The sequence below is a fragment of the Oculina patagonica genome, chromosome 6 (assembly GCF_052425735.1).
Source record: "Oculina patagonica isolate OP01 chromosome 6, crgOcupat, whole genome shotgun sequence".
Classification (NCBI taxonomy): domain Eukaryota; kingdom Metazoa; phylum Cnidaria; class Anthozoa; order Scleractinia; family Oculinidae; genus Oculina; species Oculina patagonica.
The window spans coordinates 26591368-26607703 of NC_135763.1; the positions used below are offsets into that span (position 1 = coordinate 26591368).

General features: G+C 37.4%; 2 protein-coding genes across 2 annotated transcripts; one reads left to right on the forward strand and one right to left on the reverse strand.

Moving 5' to 3' along the window:
• Positions 1-5632: 5632 nt before the first annotated feature.
• On the forward strand, positions 5633-9580 carry LOC144658359 (uncharacterized). Its single transcript, XM_078518784.1, has 3 exons — positions 5633-5846; positions 7909-8070; positions 9037-9580. The coding sequence occupies exons 1-3, from the start codon at positions 5769-5771 to the stop codon at positions 9307-9309; spliced, it is 513 nt and encodes a 170-aa protein (XP_078374910.1). The 5' UTR covers positions 5633-5768; the 3' UTR covers positions 9310-9580.
• A 2136-nt stretch (positions 9581-11716) lies between these two features.
• On the reverse strand, positions 11717-12941 carry LOC144658378 (uncharacterized). Its single transcript, XM_078518806.1, has 2 exons — positions 12792-12941; positions 11717-12379 (listed from the first exon to the last, which is right to left on the reverse strand). The coding sequence occupies exons 1-2, from the start codon at positions 12807-12809 to the stop codon at positions 12068-12070; spliced, it is 330 nt and encodes a 109-aa protein (XP_078374932.1). The 5' UTR covers positions 12810-12941; the 3' UTR covers positions 11717-12067.
• Positions 12942-16336: the final 3395 nt, after the last annotated feature.

Consider the following 16336-nt stretch of genomic DNA (forward strand, 5'->3'; position numbering starts at 1 on the left):
CCCCCTGGTGGGGGATAGGGCCGGACATCAATGCTCGCCATCTGTCCCTATTCTTGGCCACAGCTGCTGCTGCAGCCCACGATGTTAGTCCCAGCTCAGCGCGTTCCTTCTCCACCGTTCTCCGCCATGTACCTGCTTCTGCTAAACAACAATAAATATCATAGCTTCTCTATTTACTTTCCTGCTCTACTACTTACTTAATAACTATTTTAAAAAAATGTCCACTTTGAGGTGTACATTTACAAATAATTATCTTAAGTTACATAGCAAAAACGTAGCTTATATCAACTGAATTAAGCAAGTAATTAAAGAGGGAAAACAAAATGATAAAAAAATAAAACTTGCTAGAAAAAAAGTCATTTATTGTTAAAATCTTTAACTTTATTAGACGTGGCTGCTACAGTCAACTCTCGTTATAGCGGACACGCTCTGGACGTCGTTTATTGTCCGTTGTAGCAAGAGTCCGTAATAGCGGGAGTCATTCCAGTCAAATAGCGAGTGTCCGCAATAACGGGGTGTCCGCAAGGCGAGAGTGGACTGTATATATTTCTCTAGTTTCATTTTTTCCCGCAAAAGAGAGACGAAATCTTGAATCTGGAACTTGATAGTATCTAATGCTTTAACATATATAAAATACTTGCCTAACATGATGAGTGTGACTGCAAAAAATTCCTAACATGACGTCTAACGCCGAAAGACTCAATTTCGCGTTACTTCAAATCCAATACCACTCTTGGAATTTATTCCAAAAAGAGGTTGCCTGTGGGCAGTGACACTTAGAAGGACAAAAAGGGAAGAGAGGGGAGGCAACTTTTTTCATTTTGTGTAACAGGTTGTTCGTTGGTAAAATTTGATGAATAATTTTGTATTGGAACATAGCTAATTTTATTTCTTTTGTGGCTCTGAATGGTAATAGGTATAGTTTTTTTAGGTCCTTCTTCTCGACCTCGCATGCTAAAAGTTTTGTTTTTTCTCAGAAGTAGGTGGGGGTAGGTTTTCAAGGTCAAATAGCATGTCATATATTATATTGCAAGACAGTGAACACTGAAGCATTTGGGGCAGCTGGGGCCTCAGAATTCTCCCCGAGCAGCTTTTGCCAACTTTTGGGACATCTTCCGTCGTCTTAAATCAATATTTTTTGTATCCAGTGAAAGGTGGAAAATCTTAAACACAACACTGTTGCTGCACTGTTGCTGTGATACTCTTTCTCCGCGTTTTCGTCACTTATTTGGGAAGATAAAACTCGATTAGACATTTAAAAATTGCGTAAGGTATTAAAAACTTCGTTACGATCAGGTTTTACGCACAATGCATTTTAGTAACCAACTCTTATTCGGTTCATTGACGTTATTAAGAGTACAGTTAATTAACCCTATTCAGACCGGGCTTTTTTGGACCTTCTCAGACCGGGAGTGGGGGGGGGGGGGGGGCTTCGGAAGCCCCCCCTATGTAACTCCCAGAATATTTAAGCAATCACCATGAAACTTATAGGATGTATTGTACGTCTGAAACTCTTTCTTTTGGTATACGTCACGTGGGATGGTGACGTCACATCACGTGACAATTACATCATGATGTCAAAACAGCCGCCATCTTGGATCCGCCATCTTGGATTTCAAAATTTTTCCAAAATGCCAGAAAACCACCCAAAATCATTGCAAAGTACTCAAAATGAATAACAATGTGCTTTAAACCCGTAAAATGTAAAAATAATGCAATTTAAGTTGATTTTTATTAACAGAAACGCAAAAAATTACAAATTTGGGAAAACATGCCTGTCAAAATGCCGTTGCCATGGTGATGTCAAGTTCCTGACACATCATCCAACCCTACCAATTCGTTGCCAGATAAATTTTAGGAAAACTCAGAAAGTTTGGCAGCGTTTAGTTAAATCTTAACTCTCGGACGTACAAGCAAACTTATACCCCCATCATCGTACAAGGGGGGTGTGGATGGAACGCCTCCCCGGAGTTTTCGTTATATTAAGGCGTAGCGAAATTATTTTGCTCTGAGAAGAAAGCCCTTAGCTTACTCTACAAGATGACATAATTTTAATTGGCTGTGACGTCATATGACGTCACGTGACGTCATAAGAGCCGCCATCTTGGATCCGCCATCTTGGATTTCAACATTTTCTTAGAAAGTCACAAAATAATGGAAATTGATGCAAAATCAAGCTAGAATGCTTATGGAATGTAAAAATAAACAAATCTTACACTTCTGTTTTAAAAAACTGGAAAAAAAATCAAGAAAAATTTTAAATATGATGATTTTTGGCAAGACCTGCTTGTATTTATGACGTTGCCATGGCAACGTCATATACCATGGACACATGGTTGACATATTAAAATTTCCGCAAAAGGATGAATGAACAGCTACCAAAAGTTTCAGCGTTGTAGGGTAAATGCTTTTCTCAAAATTGGGAAAAAACCTTGCGGGGGGGGGGGGTAGCATCCACCCCTCCCTTGTACGTCCGAGGGTTAAAAAAGTTATAAAAGTTCAAAGTCAGCGCGGGCCTCAAAAGCCCCCCCCCCCCTCCCCGGTCTGAATAGGGTTGATGCACTTTGTTGAGGTGGAAAGTTCAATTTAGAATGAGTACGAAGCAATATACATGCGCGCAGCTTGCACGCTCACAAGCAACTTTAGTTTTTTTGCTTGAAGTTATGATTTCTTATAGGAAAATATATTACATAATTGACAAGTGGAAAAACAATAAAGATAAACTGTTAAAAACTGAGTCGCTTAACATGGTCGGATTACACTAAATTACATGAAAAATAAAAATTCGTGTAGTTACAAAACAAGAGCAATTATAGAACTAGAAAAGAAAATTATCACTTAAGCAGAATTTTAGTGTGCTTTTTTTTATTATTTTATTATTATAACGCTTTCGAGTGGTATACTGTGGAATATCCCACGACTCACTTGTATTTTCTCGGTATACACACAAATTTGATACCTTTATAGCTTACAGTGCTCCCGCTATGTTTTTAGTTATGTTCGTTCTAAGAACTTGGCGGTGTATCAGAGCAATATCCTCTAGCTAGAAATTTTAGTCAAAAGTAGTTGACACATTGGCTTCGTCTCGCAGTTTCTATGGCAAATTTACTACTAGTTTTAAATTTTCATCACGCCAAAATATACCCCCTCTTCCCCATCCAATGTTGTATGATTGTACAATTGGCTTCCAAAAACAAACATTGATAGCGTAAAGGTGGGTTGAAAAAGAGGGACGAAAGTGTTAAATTGAACCAAATTACAATAAAAGCCTTAAAATGGCAACGTTTCAAAAATTTTGTCACTTATTGTAATTTCTTTTCTGTCTGTCATTTTCTCACCACCTATTCTCTGAAAAGTTTATTAGCATTCTAAGGAGCTATTGCCTTTTAATAAGTTTACAAATAGACAATATAATTGTATTTTTGGTTAGGTTTTCTCATGATTTCACAAAGTAATGAAGAAAACTGAAATTTTAAAATGGTATGTTTCGTAGATTTTGTATAGTTTGTCTGCGATTTCAATTTCTTGGAGTTGTGCAAAACTGGTTTACTCTGCAGTTAATTTCTTATTTTATTTTTGGCAATGATTTGTAGTAAAGACCAAGGTTTTTGCGCATCATTAGTTCTTTTCAGTTATCTTACTAGCCATTTTAATTTAATTTATTTTGTAGAGGTTTTGTTTTACAATGTACAGTTGACAATTACTCAATAAAGATGTTTTCAACTTCGCCGTTTCGCGGTAATGGTAAAGTATATAAAGAGGCAATAATTTTTCTATATTTTTCTTTTTTTACGATGAGTATTATTAAACGGGCTGAATGGGGGTACCTCAATAGCTAAAAAAAATCCACTGTAACAGTAAACTTTATACAGACAGAAACAAAAACGGTTCCAAAAAGGCTAATATTATTTTAATAAAAAAAATTTAAGAACAATCTTTGGCTAAAAATGTTTTAACATATACGAGCTTTCGACTGTTAGATCTATAGTCTTCGACGGGGTAAAAAATATCAATGAAAACAATATTATTATGCTTCATCCTGGCTACGGTCCTTAAATATTTTTACAATATTATTTTGTTTAGTATTTGAAGAAGTGTTCGGCCATTTTACGACGTTTTCCAATCAGTTCGGAGGATTACGAAGACTACCGAATATTCCCAAAGACTGCCGAAGATTTCCGAAGACTACGCAAGATGTCCCAAGATTACCGAAGATGTCCGAGGAGAAATCTTAAAATTTTCTCAAAGTTCATAAGTGATTTTATCCGATGTTTGAAGAGCAAATAAGAATAAACAATGCTAAGAAAATTTCAGTAAAAACCCTACACACCCTCCCTCCTTTTTTCACTGTTAAAACAGTTATTGGGCGAGGTTGAGCAAAATATCGTGATTTGTCAGTGGCGAGCAGATCAATTCTGCAAGACACTGACAAATCACGGTATTTTGCGAGAACCCAGTTCATTAATTGTTTTATCGTTCGATCACTGAATTTGTTTCGCACAAAGTACCTTCGGGAACTGCGTGTAAATCGCACAATAATACGAGCTGGTCCTCATTCAATTCTCTTTATTTGCTAAAATACAATATGAGGAGATTCTATTGCCTTCTTTGGGCCTAGAAGAAAAATCCAACCGTTCTTCTTCATCTCTGGAAAACTAGCTGCAATTTTTCTCTCGGAAGTGGACACAACTACGCATGAGCAGAATTTTATTTGTAGTAAAATCACTGTCAGACCCTTATGCGCACGAGCAGACCATTATTTGTAGGTAGTTATTTGCAGATCACGTGGTGGGCTCTCGGCCAATGAAAAGAAAGAAAAGAATACATCGAATGATAAATAACATTATTTTCTCCAGAAACAGTTAACATTAAAAAAATGGCCAATTTAACAGCAAACACAAAAAAATTATGGGCAAGTAACATTACGCACTAAACCTCATTCAGACCCTCTTATTACCACCAAATCAAAGAAAACTAGGAAATTAAATATGAAAAACGGCGAAGATGAAGTTATAACCAAGAAATGACAAGAGCTGCTTTACTTTGCCTTGTCTTCTTCAGTAGCCACATTTGAGGAAAATGCACAAAAGTGACCGCCATAAAGGTCACACTGTGTATAATGACAGCATTTGTTTTTAACTCAGCGGTGTCTGTCGATTTCCGTCTTATCTGCTCCAAAGAATTTGACCTGTAATTATCATTCAGCAGCACGTTATCTGTCTATCGGTTTGTTTCACTTAAAGTGACATGTTGTGATGCCTTATTTAATTGTTTTCTTTTTCGATCGACCCTTAAATTTACCTCCTTCACAACTGACTGTCAAAGAAAGCAACACTGCTGCTTTCTTTTGCTCTGCTACTGGATCTCAACCCAACCGACTAACCAAAAAAAGAAATAACCGAGATAAGGGCGGACGAACGCACGAATGAGTGTTTTCGAAGACTAAGTTTTGTTGTTGTCTTCCTTTTTTTAATGTCCATCCAGCTATTTCGCGCAACCATTCCCTGTTACGCGTGTCATCTCGCGCGCCTATATTTGCAATTGCTCGCGCAATTTAATCGCGCGCGACTTACGTCATCAAAGGGATAATTAGAAACTGATAATTTAAATGCACTAATTTTCCTAATTTAGTGTCACGGTCTTTTATTCGACGTTGTTAGTGTTTTCTTCGTAAAATACCCAACAGTTGGTCACACATACAGCGTAATGCAGCTTTAGTTGGAGGTTTCATGGAGTATAAGGCAGCAAAGTTACCGTTCGATTGAGTTATGAGCGACTTTGCAAAGAAGCAATTGGGATACAAAGCACTGAAAAAACGCTTGAAGGCCAAAGACAAAGCTATCCAGGTAACATATTTCAACGCATGTCAGTTAAAAAGAGACTTATGCCACCAAAGAATTAAGTTTTATTACTCTAAGGCCAAGTACAAAAAGCAGATGTTCTCGTTCTCGCTCGGGCAGGCAGTTGTTTTGTTATTTTTATTCATAATTTTGTTGTATTCATTACCTGTGTTGTTTGAAGATCAATTGTTTTTTCTCCAACGGGTGTCCGTCCATATTTTTTTGACTGGCTCATCATCCCGTAGGCGGATCAAATTGGCTGAGCTTAGTCAATATCCAAAAAGTATTATTATTATTTATTATAACACAGATTGTCAAAGGTTTTTAATCATATTTTGAATAAGGTATTTTTGTATTGCCTCTGTAAGATGCCAGATAAATCTTCTTCAGTTTCCAAATATAGCAAAACTCCTTACATTTAACTACTTCCGATTGGTGCAAAACCGCACAGAATACTGATAGCTTAATACGTAGCTAAAATAGTTTTCTAATGCAGAAAAACATCATTCAAAGAAGTAATATTTATGTGCGAAACTACACAAGGATGGTTTCGACTAATGAAGTTTAAGACGAACTACCAACAACAAACTTCAAAAAACTTGCCAGTTTTTCAGGATGCGTTGTTTGTGGGAGTTGCATGAATTTGATATTTTGATGTAAAATTCATTTCTTGATATTTTTCTTTATCGTTTCCGCCGTGGAGGATATTTTAAATCTCCGGCCCTTGCACGGGAACTTTTTCTTAGAGCTCGATATTTGTTCCAAAAATCAAAAGGGCATCTGGATATTTATTTGCGTATTGTCCACTTTCCTTCTCTAGGGAAGAGCTTTATCGTTTTTGCGATGTAAACAAACAAAGCCGGCTGAAATCGACAGCCCGCTGTTGTTTAGAAACTGACAAAGGCTTATAAGAAAACATGCCTGTTATTCTGAAAAGGCAGAAAATGGATCTGAGATGTTAAGAAATAAATCTATTCAGTCATACAGTTTGTGTTGGACATTACGTGTAACCGTCGAAGGAGTATATTTCTGATGTAAATATTGACCAAGAAGCTCCTGACCACTTGTTCGCGTGCAAAGCAAAATTATACCTTCACCTTTGAGTTTGTTTTATGTCAGAATAAGGTAAAGGCCTCCAGTTGCCGAGTGTCTAAACTCAAGAAGGAAAACGTTTGAGAAAAAGTAAGTTTTAATCTTTGAGATAATTTTGACTTTGCTGAAATCGACAACCTGTTGGAAATGAGTAAAATTTGCATATTGTGCGAGCGGACGAACGATTCCTATTTATGGCATTTCAGCCGTTTTTATTTATACAAACTGAAACGGCAATAAAATCCAAAAGTACTCGTTTTTCGAGGATGTACAGCAAGACTCTGAGCTGCTGGATAAAATATTTTTATCTAATCACATGCGCTGGGCATAAACCGACAAACGAGCAATCTAATGTAAATATTGCCAAAATGAGCTCTTAAAAACGTTTGTTCGCGTCCAAAATAGAACGATACCCGGACCTTTTAATTTATTTTCTATTAGAATAGGGTTAGATATTTGCTGTGAAGTGCATTTTACCTGTGATTTTTGTACCGCTTTGGAGATTTTAGCTTTTACTTTTGAGGAATCTGTCATGCGAGAAAACATACCGCAAACCGCGTTGTCTTTGATTTAATTAAGCTAATTTAATTTTTCATCAAATAATTCGATATTCCTTGATAAGACAAGGTAAATGCGGCTTAATGTAATGTACTATTTAAAATTTAGCGATATTTATTCGTTTCGAAGAAACGCGGCTTTTAAAGTCGCCGAATTTCCGCCATCGAATAACCCTGAAAAACGCTCTCAGATAGTAAAATACGTTTTGTCCTGTAGCGAAGCACAGAAAAAGTTTCTGGAAAAAATTAGATCGATTTTAATCATTTCACATTAAGTCCTTTTCTGTCACAAAAAATAAAGGGAAGGTTTACTCGCGACCCGAAAGTCGCCAGACCGCTGTGAGATGGACAGCCACTTAATTTTGTATGGCTATTTCCGTATTCCCCACAGTCTGTTCTAAACTTCTCTTTAATTTTAGCGCTTGAGAAATAGGGCTGCATGGCTAGAACTACAGTTAACAATGCACTTTGCCGATGATCAAAGAGCTGAGGACGACATTTATACAGAAATAGTTGAAGACGACTGCATAAAATGTCAACAACTGAGGAAGATGTTGGGGGAGTCTTTGCATTTACCGCTGGTAACGGCTCAAATTGTATTTGATGTCTAGTTTGTGTTTGCCTTGTATATGTATATATATGTCTGAATTTATCAAAACCAGGTCAAGGAAATTTTTTACCGTTTTAAGCACAGAAACTCCAATCTCCAAACTCGATGATATAAAAATTAAAGGGAATGTCAGTCTTTTTTCTCTTCTCCTCTCTCTTCTCTACCTTTCAGCGCTGTATTTCTTTTCCCCCCTTTCTTGTGGTGTTTTAAGCCAATTCGCGCAGTAACGTACTTGTTCAAGAATACTGACGTCACTTTTCTTTGACCCGGTTTGATAAATTCAGACATATATATAATATTGCGGTTTTCAGTGATATGCGAATTCCAAAATTCAATCCTCAAACTACGGTTTACGCTTTTTGCTGGCGTCAATCATCTTGGCGTACCTCTCAGGAAACAGAAGTTTACTACAGCCAGATGAAGTGGTTACATCCGTCAGTTGTGATTGGTAGATCTCGATCCATTTTTTTTTTTTCTGTTTTTTTTTATGGTTCGTTGGCTGTCGCCATAATTACGATTGACGGCAACGAAAAACGCAATCGTTAGTTTGATTTTGAATTCAGGAGTTCGCATTTTACTGAAGACTGCAATAAAAAGATGTAAATTTGTAATTTACAAATAACATTGCAAGTAATTGTCCAAAAAAGCAAATACTTTACAATTCCAACTACCCTTTTGTATATATACTCATACTCTTGAAATTCCTGTCCTTTAATATATACCTACAGCCCGGACTAGGTACCCCTTTCTGGCGGAGCCACTCCGTAATATAACAAAAAAAAATCAAACAAACAAGCAAACAAACACACAAAAAAACAAACAATGATGTTCTATCCTCATTGTTCCGTTATTCAAACAGACGATAGCGTTCTTTTATCATGCGATTACGAATGGTTAGCCGATGAATTATTAATGTAGGGTATTTCTTTCTCGACAGATTTCAGAACTACGTAAATTGAATGCAAACACCTCAGATGTCGTAAACGAATCAATTGCTTTATCCACTGATCCCGAATCAGCAATCGGCGGTAATCGACAGGAAGTCATGCTCACTATCGATCCTTCACATCACTCCATGTCAGGCAATCAAGAAAACAACGCTCTAAATGCACCCCCAGAGGATCATGGGTTTTTTGGTGGATCTATATCAGACAATGTCTGTTGCGCATTTATAGTCGTAGTGGCGATATTCCTCGTCAGTTGCTTCTGATACCACGAAGCGTAATTGGAAAGAACAAAATAGACCACCATTTCTTATTTAGAACAGTTAACGAACAGAAACTCAAAGAAGACAGGCATAGCGGCAAGAGTTTGGGGCTTAAAGCCCGGATATCGACTGCACATTAAACCTAAACAGCTCGGAACCAATCATCTAATGGTAACCATACATATACATGCGAAAGAGAGATTGTAGTTAAACAATGTTCTGTTGTCTTCTTTCAACAGTGCTGTAAGTATTTGTCAATAAAACACACAAACACACACCAGTTCTTTCTGCTATGTTTTATTGTTAGGTCTACGTTTTCATAACTACATAAAAAATCTCGAGCAGCGATTGTTGCAGCCTTGGTTCCAGGCCCGGGAGAGAGAGAGAGAGACCCAAGGAAATAGGTTGCAATTGTTATTTAGGTATATATATACTATTCGCTGCTCTCCTATTCTAGACTGAACTGGTATATGTCATATTATTATCTATTATCTATGCGTCAAGAAAAAGCTCCTACCAAAGTGGAAAAAAGTTATTTTATATAATCAAGGTGATATACTACAACAATTATTTAATAATTGGCTCATGCTTTAGCGTGCACTATCGAGTTATGGTGCACGCGGGAAGTTTGAGGAGCACGAAAGAAGCGTAATGGTGGATTTCCACTGACGCGTATTTTTTTACGTGCGGAAAAAAAATTAGAGACAATGTATGATCATGAACGACTTGCGTGAACGCTTACGCAAGCCGTTCGTACATTGTCTCTAAATTTTTTTCACGCAAGTAAAAGATTACGCGACAGTGGAAATCCACCATAAGAGATGCTCGAGGCTATAGCCGGTGGAAATGTACATCACAACCGGTGCCAAAAAATTCTATTACATCTAATGGGCAGAGAGATGAAAAACTCGTACATGTTTTATTTTGTCTATCAGTTTCTATTGTTAGTTTATGATTTTCAAGGCGAAAATTCTTTATTTGCGTTTTTATGACAAGAATGTTTACAAAGTAACGCGAACGTTTTCCTCTACAAAGAGCCACTATCAAGCAGTTACTTACACATGACAAAAAAAGAAAAGACATTTAAGAGCGAAGGCACAGATTTTTGGCACAAAATGTCAAAATTGCGGTCACGGCCAAAAGGAAATCTTGCCTTTATTTTTCAATTTCTAGAAAGTTTTTAACGAGTTTTCAAAGGTTTTGGGGTTTAATTTTCAAAATACGGCCAACTATCGGAAATATTTGAGAAAATTGATTTCGCACTATCGAGGGCTAAAAATAGCCGAATAAATTAGCAAAACTTAGCATTCGCAAAAGCGTTCTCGCGTTATTAGTAGAAGTTATATCCTCGGAAATAAAAAACATATATTTAAAGTAGAAGTATTTAGCAATGTTTACATGCCTGTGTTTCGGTTCTAGATTATACTTTTCACAGCGAAAGTAACGCTCTTTGATAACAATTTTATAACTGATTAAGTAAATACAGTTTCACTTCATAATAACAACCTGAATTTTTGATATGTGGCCACTCTCCAATCGGCTTCATTTTATGGCTATAAAAAGCCCAAAGGCTCTTCTTTAACTACATATAAAAATTAATTTGGGTTTTGCAGCAAGCGCATTTTAAAACGCCAGCGAAATATGGGTAATTTAACTAAAATTTGAACTAATTTGCATATTACCGTTTTGATGCCATGTTAACCGCATTCACGCAAGAACCGAAAACTCTGGTTTTGGTTAAAATTTTTGCGTTAAACATGTCTTTACACTTGAAAACGATGACATACCTGTAAGCATAGAGTCCAGTTCTTGTCCATCTGATAAATTTGTTAGCAGAGCGTAACGTAGCAGCTACACTGAATTAGTTAAAAAAAAACATACGGGCAAAGGTCACGACAGTTTGCGTTATGCGTGATGCTTTTTATGTTATGGAAGATTGTAACGCATGCCAATGAAGTAATATCTTCAAAAGCACAAAATACTTCACGGAATTACGTTCGTCCTTTTTAGAATTTCTGCTAGGCAGCCGGGAAAGGGAATAACGTGAGACGTGAGCAGACTATATCTCTTTATTTTTGAGGGGGGGGGGGGGGGGGGGGGGTGGAAGATGGGGGTGGGATCGGGAGGGAGGCAAATTGGCCTCGATCATTATTCACTGCTCGTGTGAGGACATTAGGGGCCAACCATTTTACTTTTGAGGGGGGGGGGGGGATGGGTGATATTGAAAAAATATATATTCCGCAAGCGCATGCGTGCAAGAAAAAAATTCCTGCACAGGACAGTGGTCCAAAAAAAAATGCATGCTTGTACAGTGGGCTGGAAAATATTCCTGGCAGGATGTTCCCTGGGTTGTCATATTCAACTTTTAATATCAGCAAACTGTTAAAAGATTTTAGCATTTGCACTTAGGTAAGAGGGATTCATAGCACAATAATGTGTTCCCCTCAGATGGCTTTTTTGCCTGTGGTTACCGATCTTGGTACATTTTTTCTCAAATTCAAGATCACGCCTGGTGTTGTGACACGAGTAAGACCAGGGATCCACTTTTTCAGAGTTCGGAAAGTGACCTTGTCTGCCATTATCGATAGTATTTGTCGTCGGGTATCCCAGGTGCTTGCATTACTGTAGCACTCTGTCAGAGCATTCATGAGTACGTTATCCAAATCTTCATCCTCGCTTTCGCTGTCACTTGAGAATTGCTTGTTCAACGATGGAACAAGCGAGTGCCACAACTCGCCTGGTTGATTTGGTGCTACCTCATCTAAAACAGCACCAACTGCCTGTTGTGCCTTGCGAAGATGGCGACGACGCGTTCTTTCATAGCTTCCGCATTCCATGGAATAGTAACAGTATGCCTGACTGGACTGACATCCCTGCTTTCTAAGAATTCGTTCAGTTTGTTCAGCGGTGTAAACTCTTCGCGCGTAGGCCCCCTGCTGTGGGAATCAGGTGTGACGTCAACGCTAGTGTCTGAAGGGCAATACAAGCTCCCCCCTGGCGTCTGGACGTTGGAAGGATAACACAGAGACGCTGGCGTACTTCGAGACACTGGTGCAGCGCCAATAGAGGTGTTCTGTAACGAATAATTAAATTCAAACCTACTCAATACCACCTATTATTAAAAACTAGCAATGGTATATTGCAGCTCCTGAGTTTTGATTAGTTAACAGGCAATGGTATATGAGCTCAAATACCATGGACTTCAAAATATGCTAGCCGATACGTGTCAACGGAAACAGCTGGAGAGCTCTAATATTGCAGTTCTTTGGGCAATTTTAAAAAAACAATTATTCCACTCGCGCTTGTTGGATATGAGATCGTTAAAGCCAACTCAGCGCTACGCGCCTCGTTGGCTATCTACCATCTCATATCCAACGCCTGAGGCTAATCTTGATAGCTTTTAGTGACTCAAGCAATAAGTAGAAGCAATTTTTTTATAACCCGGCTATTGAAGTGGTACATTACAAGAGATGGTTTACACTTACCAACGACATGTTTTCCATTTGCAGAACTGCAGCCTTGTTTTCAGCATCCACAAGAAGCTTACGACAATTAGAACAAACGCCTGTGAAAATGTTTTGACTTAGAACATAACAGTCAAATCTGTTTAAACATGTGCCGTTCAACCGATTTCTAGTAACGGTATTGACATGACAAATAAGTATTGAAGTGTTATTTGCGCAAAAGATTGGTAAGAGGTAACAAATGCTGCAGCAAGAACAAATTCCGCATAGAGAATACTTTTGTTCTCCTGCAATACCAAGACACTTAAACTATGGCCACAAATTTGTCTAAAGAGGTGATGTAAATCGAGGGTACGCAAAGGATTCGTTTCTCTTGACAAGCGGTCGGGAAATATCGGACTTCTGCTTGCACTGAGCATGCCTAGCTTTTGAAAGCAACGTTCGACGAACTTCTGGGTTTTTTTTTACTTCCGGCCAGTTTTTATTGTTTTCACAACCATTAAAATTGATCTTGCAACGAATATTTCGACGCACTTGTCGCATTAAGCTTGCGCAGCAAGGAACTGAGACTCGATGTACGCAGTCTCGTACCCAGAGGCCGCGATTCAAGCCTCTCTCTGCTTTTGGCTTTTTACTGGTAGTGGTGTTGTGCCTCGACAAGCTCACTGGTATGGCACACTTAGTAGAACTGCGCTTCCAGCTGACGCCAAGGCATGCACGATGTTGTGGACATATAGTCCAGTTTTCTATGTTTCGAGTTGGCGCAAAAATTGTTGCTCTCGCCAACAATGATTCTACTTCATCTTCAATCCCGATAATAGAAAAGGCTGACTTGTGTCCTGATATATCTCGATGACAGGTCAGCAAAGGAACTATTTCTACTGACTTTGTCCTATCTTTTGAATCATAACCGCAGCGACCGCCAACAATAGCGAGAAACGAACAAGCGCTGCCCTCCGTTGTTTCCCACTGAAAAAAGTGAAACGCGTATAAAAATACCTTGATGTTCATTTCACTCGTACTGCCCCCCCCCCCCCCCACACACACACACACACAATTCCTTTTACCTTGGCATAAGCGTCACGCATTATACTGACATGTCGTGAGTCTTACTTGCAACTGACCAGTAGCACGAACTGAAAAGGAAAATCTCTGCCCATGAGAAAGAAGGAGGGTATTTTTTAAAATTCAAACAGTGATTCAAAAGTATTTTCAAACATCGTCTACTTTCAGAGTTTGCTTACAGGCCGAGCACGGATCCAGTATAATCCACCCACCACCCACTGCTCACCTCCCCATTCTTCAACTTTTTTTGTATTCATTTTCAAATGCCAGCAAAAAGGTTTTTATAAAAATATTGAAGATCCGATACCAGGATTCATTGTAAGAAGATAAAAAGCGTTCTCTGGTAAAATATTTAAAAATTATAAGCTTTCGACAGCCAGACTGCTGTCTTTGTCTTCTACTTCCTTTTTATCCGTCGAAGACAGCAGTCTGGCTGTCGAAAGCTTATAATTTTTAAATATTTTACCAGAGAACGCTTTTTTATCTTCTTACAAAGGTTTTTGTTGTATGGATGCAAAGGTGTTTTCTATAAATTCTGTATGCTTAAAATTTGACACTTAACCAAACATACTTCAATTCCGAAATTAAAATTTCGTGATATTTTCTGTAAGTTTATAATTAGATTTCATAATTTAATTTGGATGTTTACACAGGTGTTGTAGTGCGCAAATTTTGTCCGACAGAAGTGTTCGTAGGCAACGGATTTTTTGGCTTTTTGCTATGTGAAATTTTCAATGTTTATCGGGGAGATTTAGTTTATTTTACTAATTTATTATCAATATAGTGAGCTATCCGCACACGCGTCTGCACTGAATACGGCTTGTAGCTTGATCGAATCTAATTAAATAAAATTCTTAAATAAGATGAAAACTTATAAGAAATATAAATAATAGCAATTTAAAAATATAAATAGCTCTAACTATTTAAAGATATTTTCACTCCCAAAAAAAGAAATAAAAATAGTAAACTACCCGTCAACAACAAAACATTCTTGAAATTCCATTTACCGGTCATGCGTTACAACTTTATCTGAATCGTCACGTAATACTCAAACAAATCGTAACACTGGCCTTTTAGTCCCTTGCAGAAAGAAGAAATTCATGGCTGCGTAAAATATGATCTTGTTCAGATTCAAGAAAATGTAATTATAGATCGTAAATTTTTGTAGAGAATGAAATGTGGCATCTGTGAGTCTCTACTGTTTATAAGTCAAACGCTCCTTTCACCGCTTTTACTGTATCTACCGCAGCAATATAAATGGTAAGTGATCCTTTCAGTAGGGATAGAAAAGGATTTCAAGTTTAAATTAGTGTTAAGCACAAATTTAAGGAAAACCAGAGTTTGCAGCTTTTACGCGAATGCGGCCGTTACATGTAACATGTCATCAAAACGGTGATATGCAAATTAGTTCAAATTTTAGTTAAATTACTCATATTTTGATGGCGTTTTAAAACGCGCTCGCTTAAAAACCCGAACCAATTTTTATATGTAGATAAAGAAGAGTCTTTGGGCATTTTATAGCCATAAAATGAAGCCGATTAAAGAATGGCCACATATCGAAAAGTAATCTTGTTATTATGAGATGAAACTGTATTTACTAAGGCAGTTACAAAATTGTCATCAAAGAGCGTTACTTTCGCTGTGAAAAGTATAATCTAAAACCGAAACACAGGCATAAAAACATTGATTTATTCTTCAACTTTAAGTATATGTTTCTAATTCTCGATGATATAACTTCTATCAACAACGCGAAAACGTTTTTGCGAATGCTTAATTTTGCTATTTAATTCGGCTATTTTTAGCCTTCAATAGTGCGAAATCGATTTTCTCAAATATTTCCGAAAGTCTGCGGTATTTTGAAAAATAAACCCCGAAACCTTTAAAAACTCACTTAAACCTGTTTAAAAATTAAAAATAAAGGAGGGTTTTATTTTTGACCGTGGACAAGGTTTGCTTCAAAAATCTGTGCCTTCGCTCTTAATCTGGCAAAATGTTTGGCGGCATTCTTTGAAATAATCGAGTTCGCCATGTCGGTCACAAAGTGTTCAAACGATTCTTTTATCGATGTCAAGTGAAACTAAATGACTACCGACCATTTCTCTAGTTAAATGCTGTTGTATTACCCAACAATCGGAAAATGGGACTCTTAAGGTGGCTCCATACAGTTTTTTCTGGGCCATACCTACAATTTGCAATTGGCCTTTAAACGATCTTCCCTGACTCGGATCGATATGAAAATAACACCATAAATTGTTTTAAGATTGAAGTTTACTTTGATATATATTTTAAAGTAATCGATATTTCCATGGCAACGATAAACAGAAAACTGCCAAATCAGTAAAACCTGATTTTTGCGTGAATCAGATTTGCCGCTTAAAAACTAATACCAGCATCTTAAACCATAAAATATTCAAGAATTACAAAATTCTGTATGTTTGATTTCGAATAAATCGCAAAAATGTTTCAGATTGTACTTTTTGCGTAGCGATAATAAATGAGCT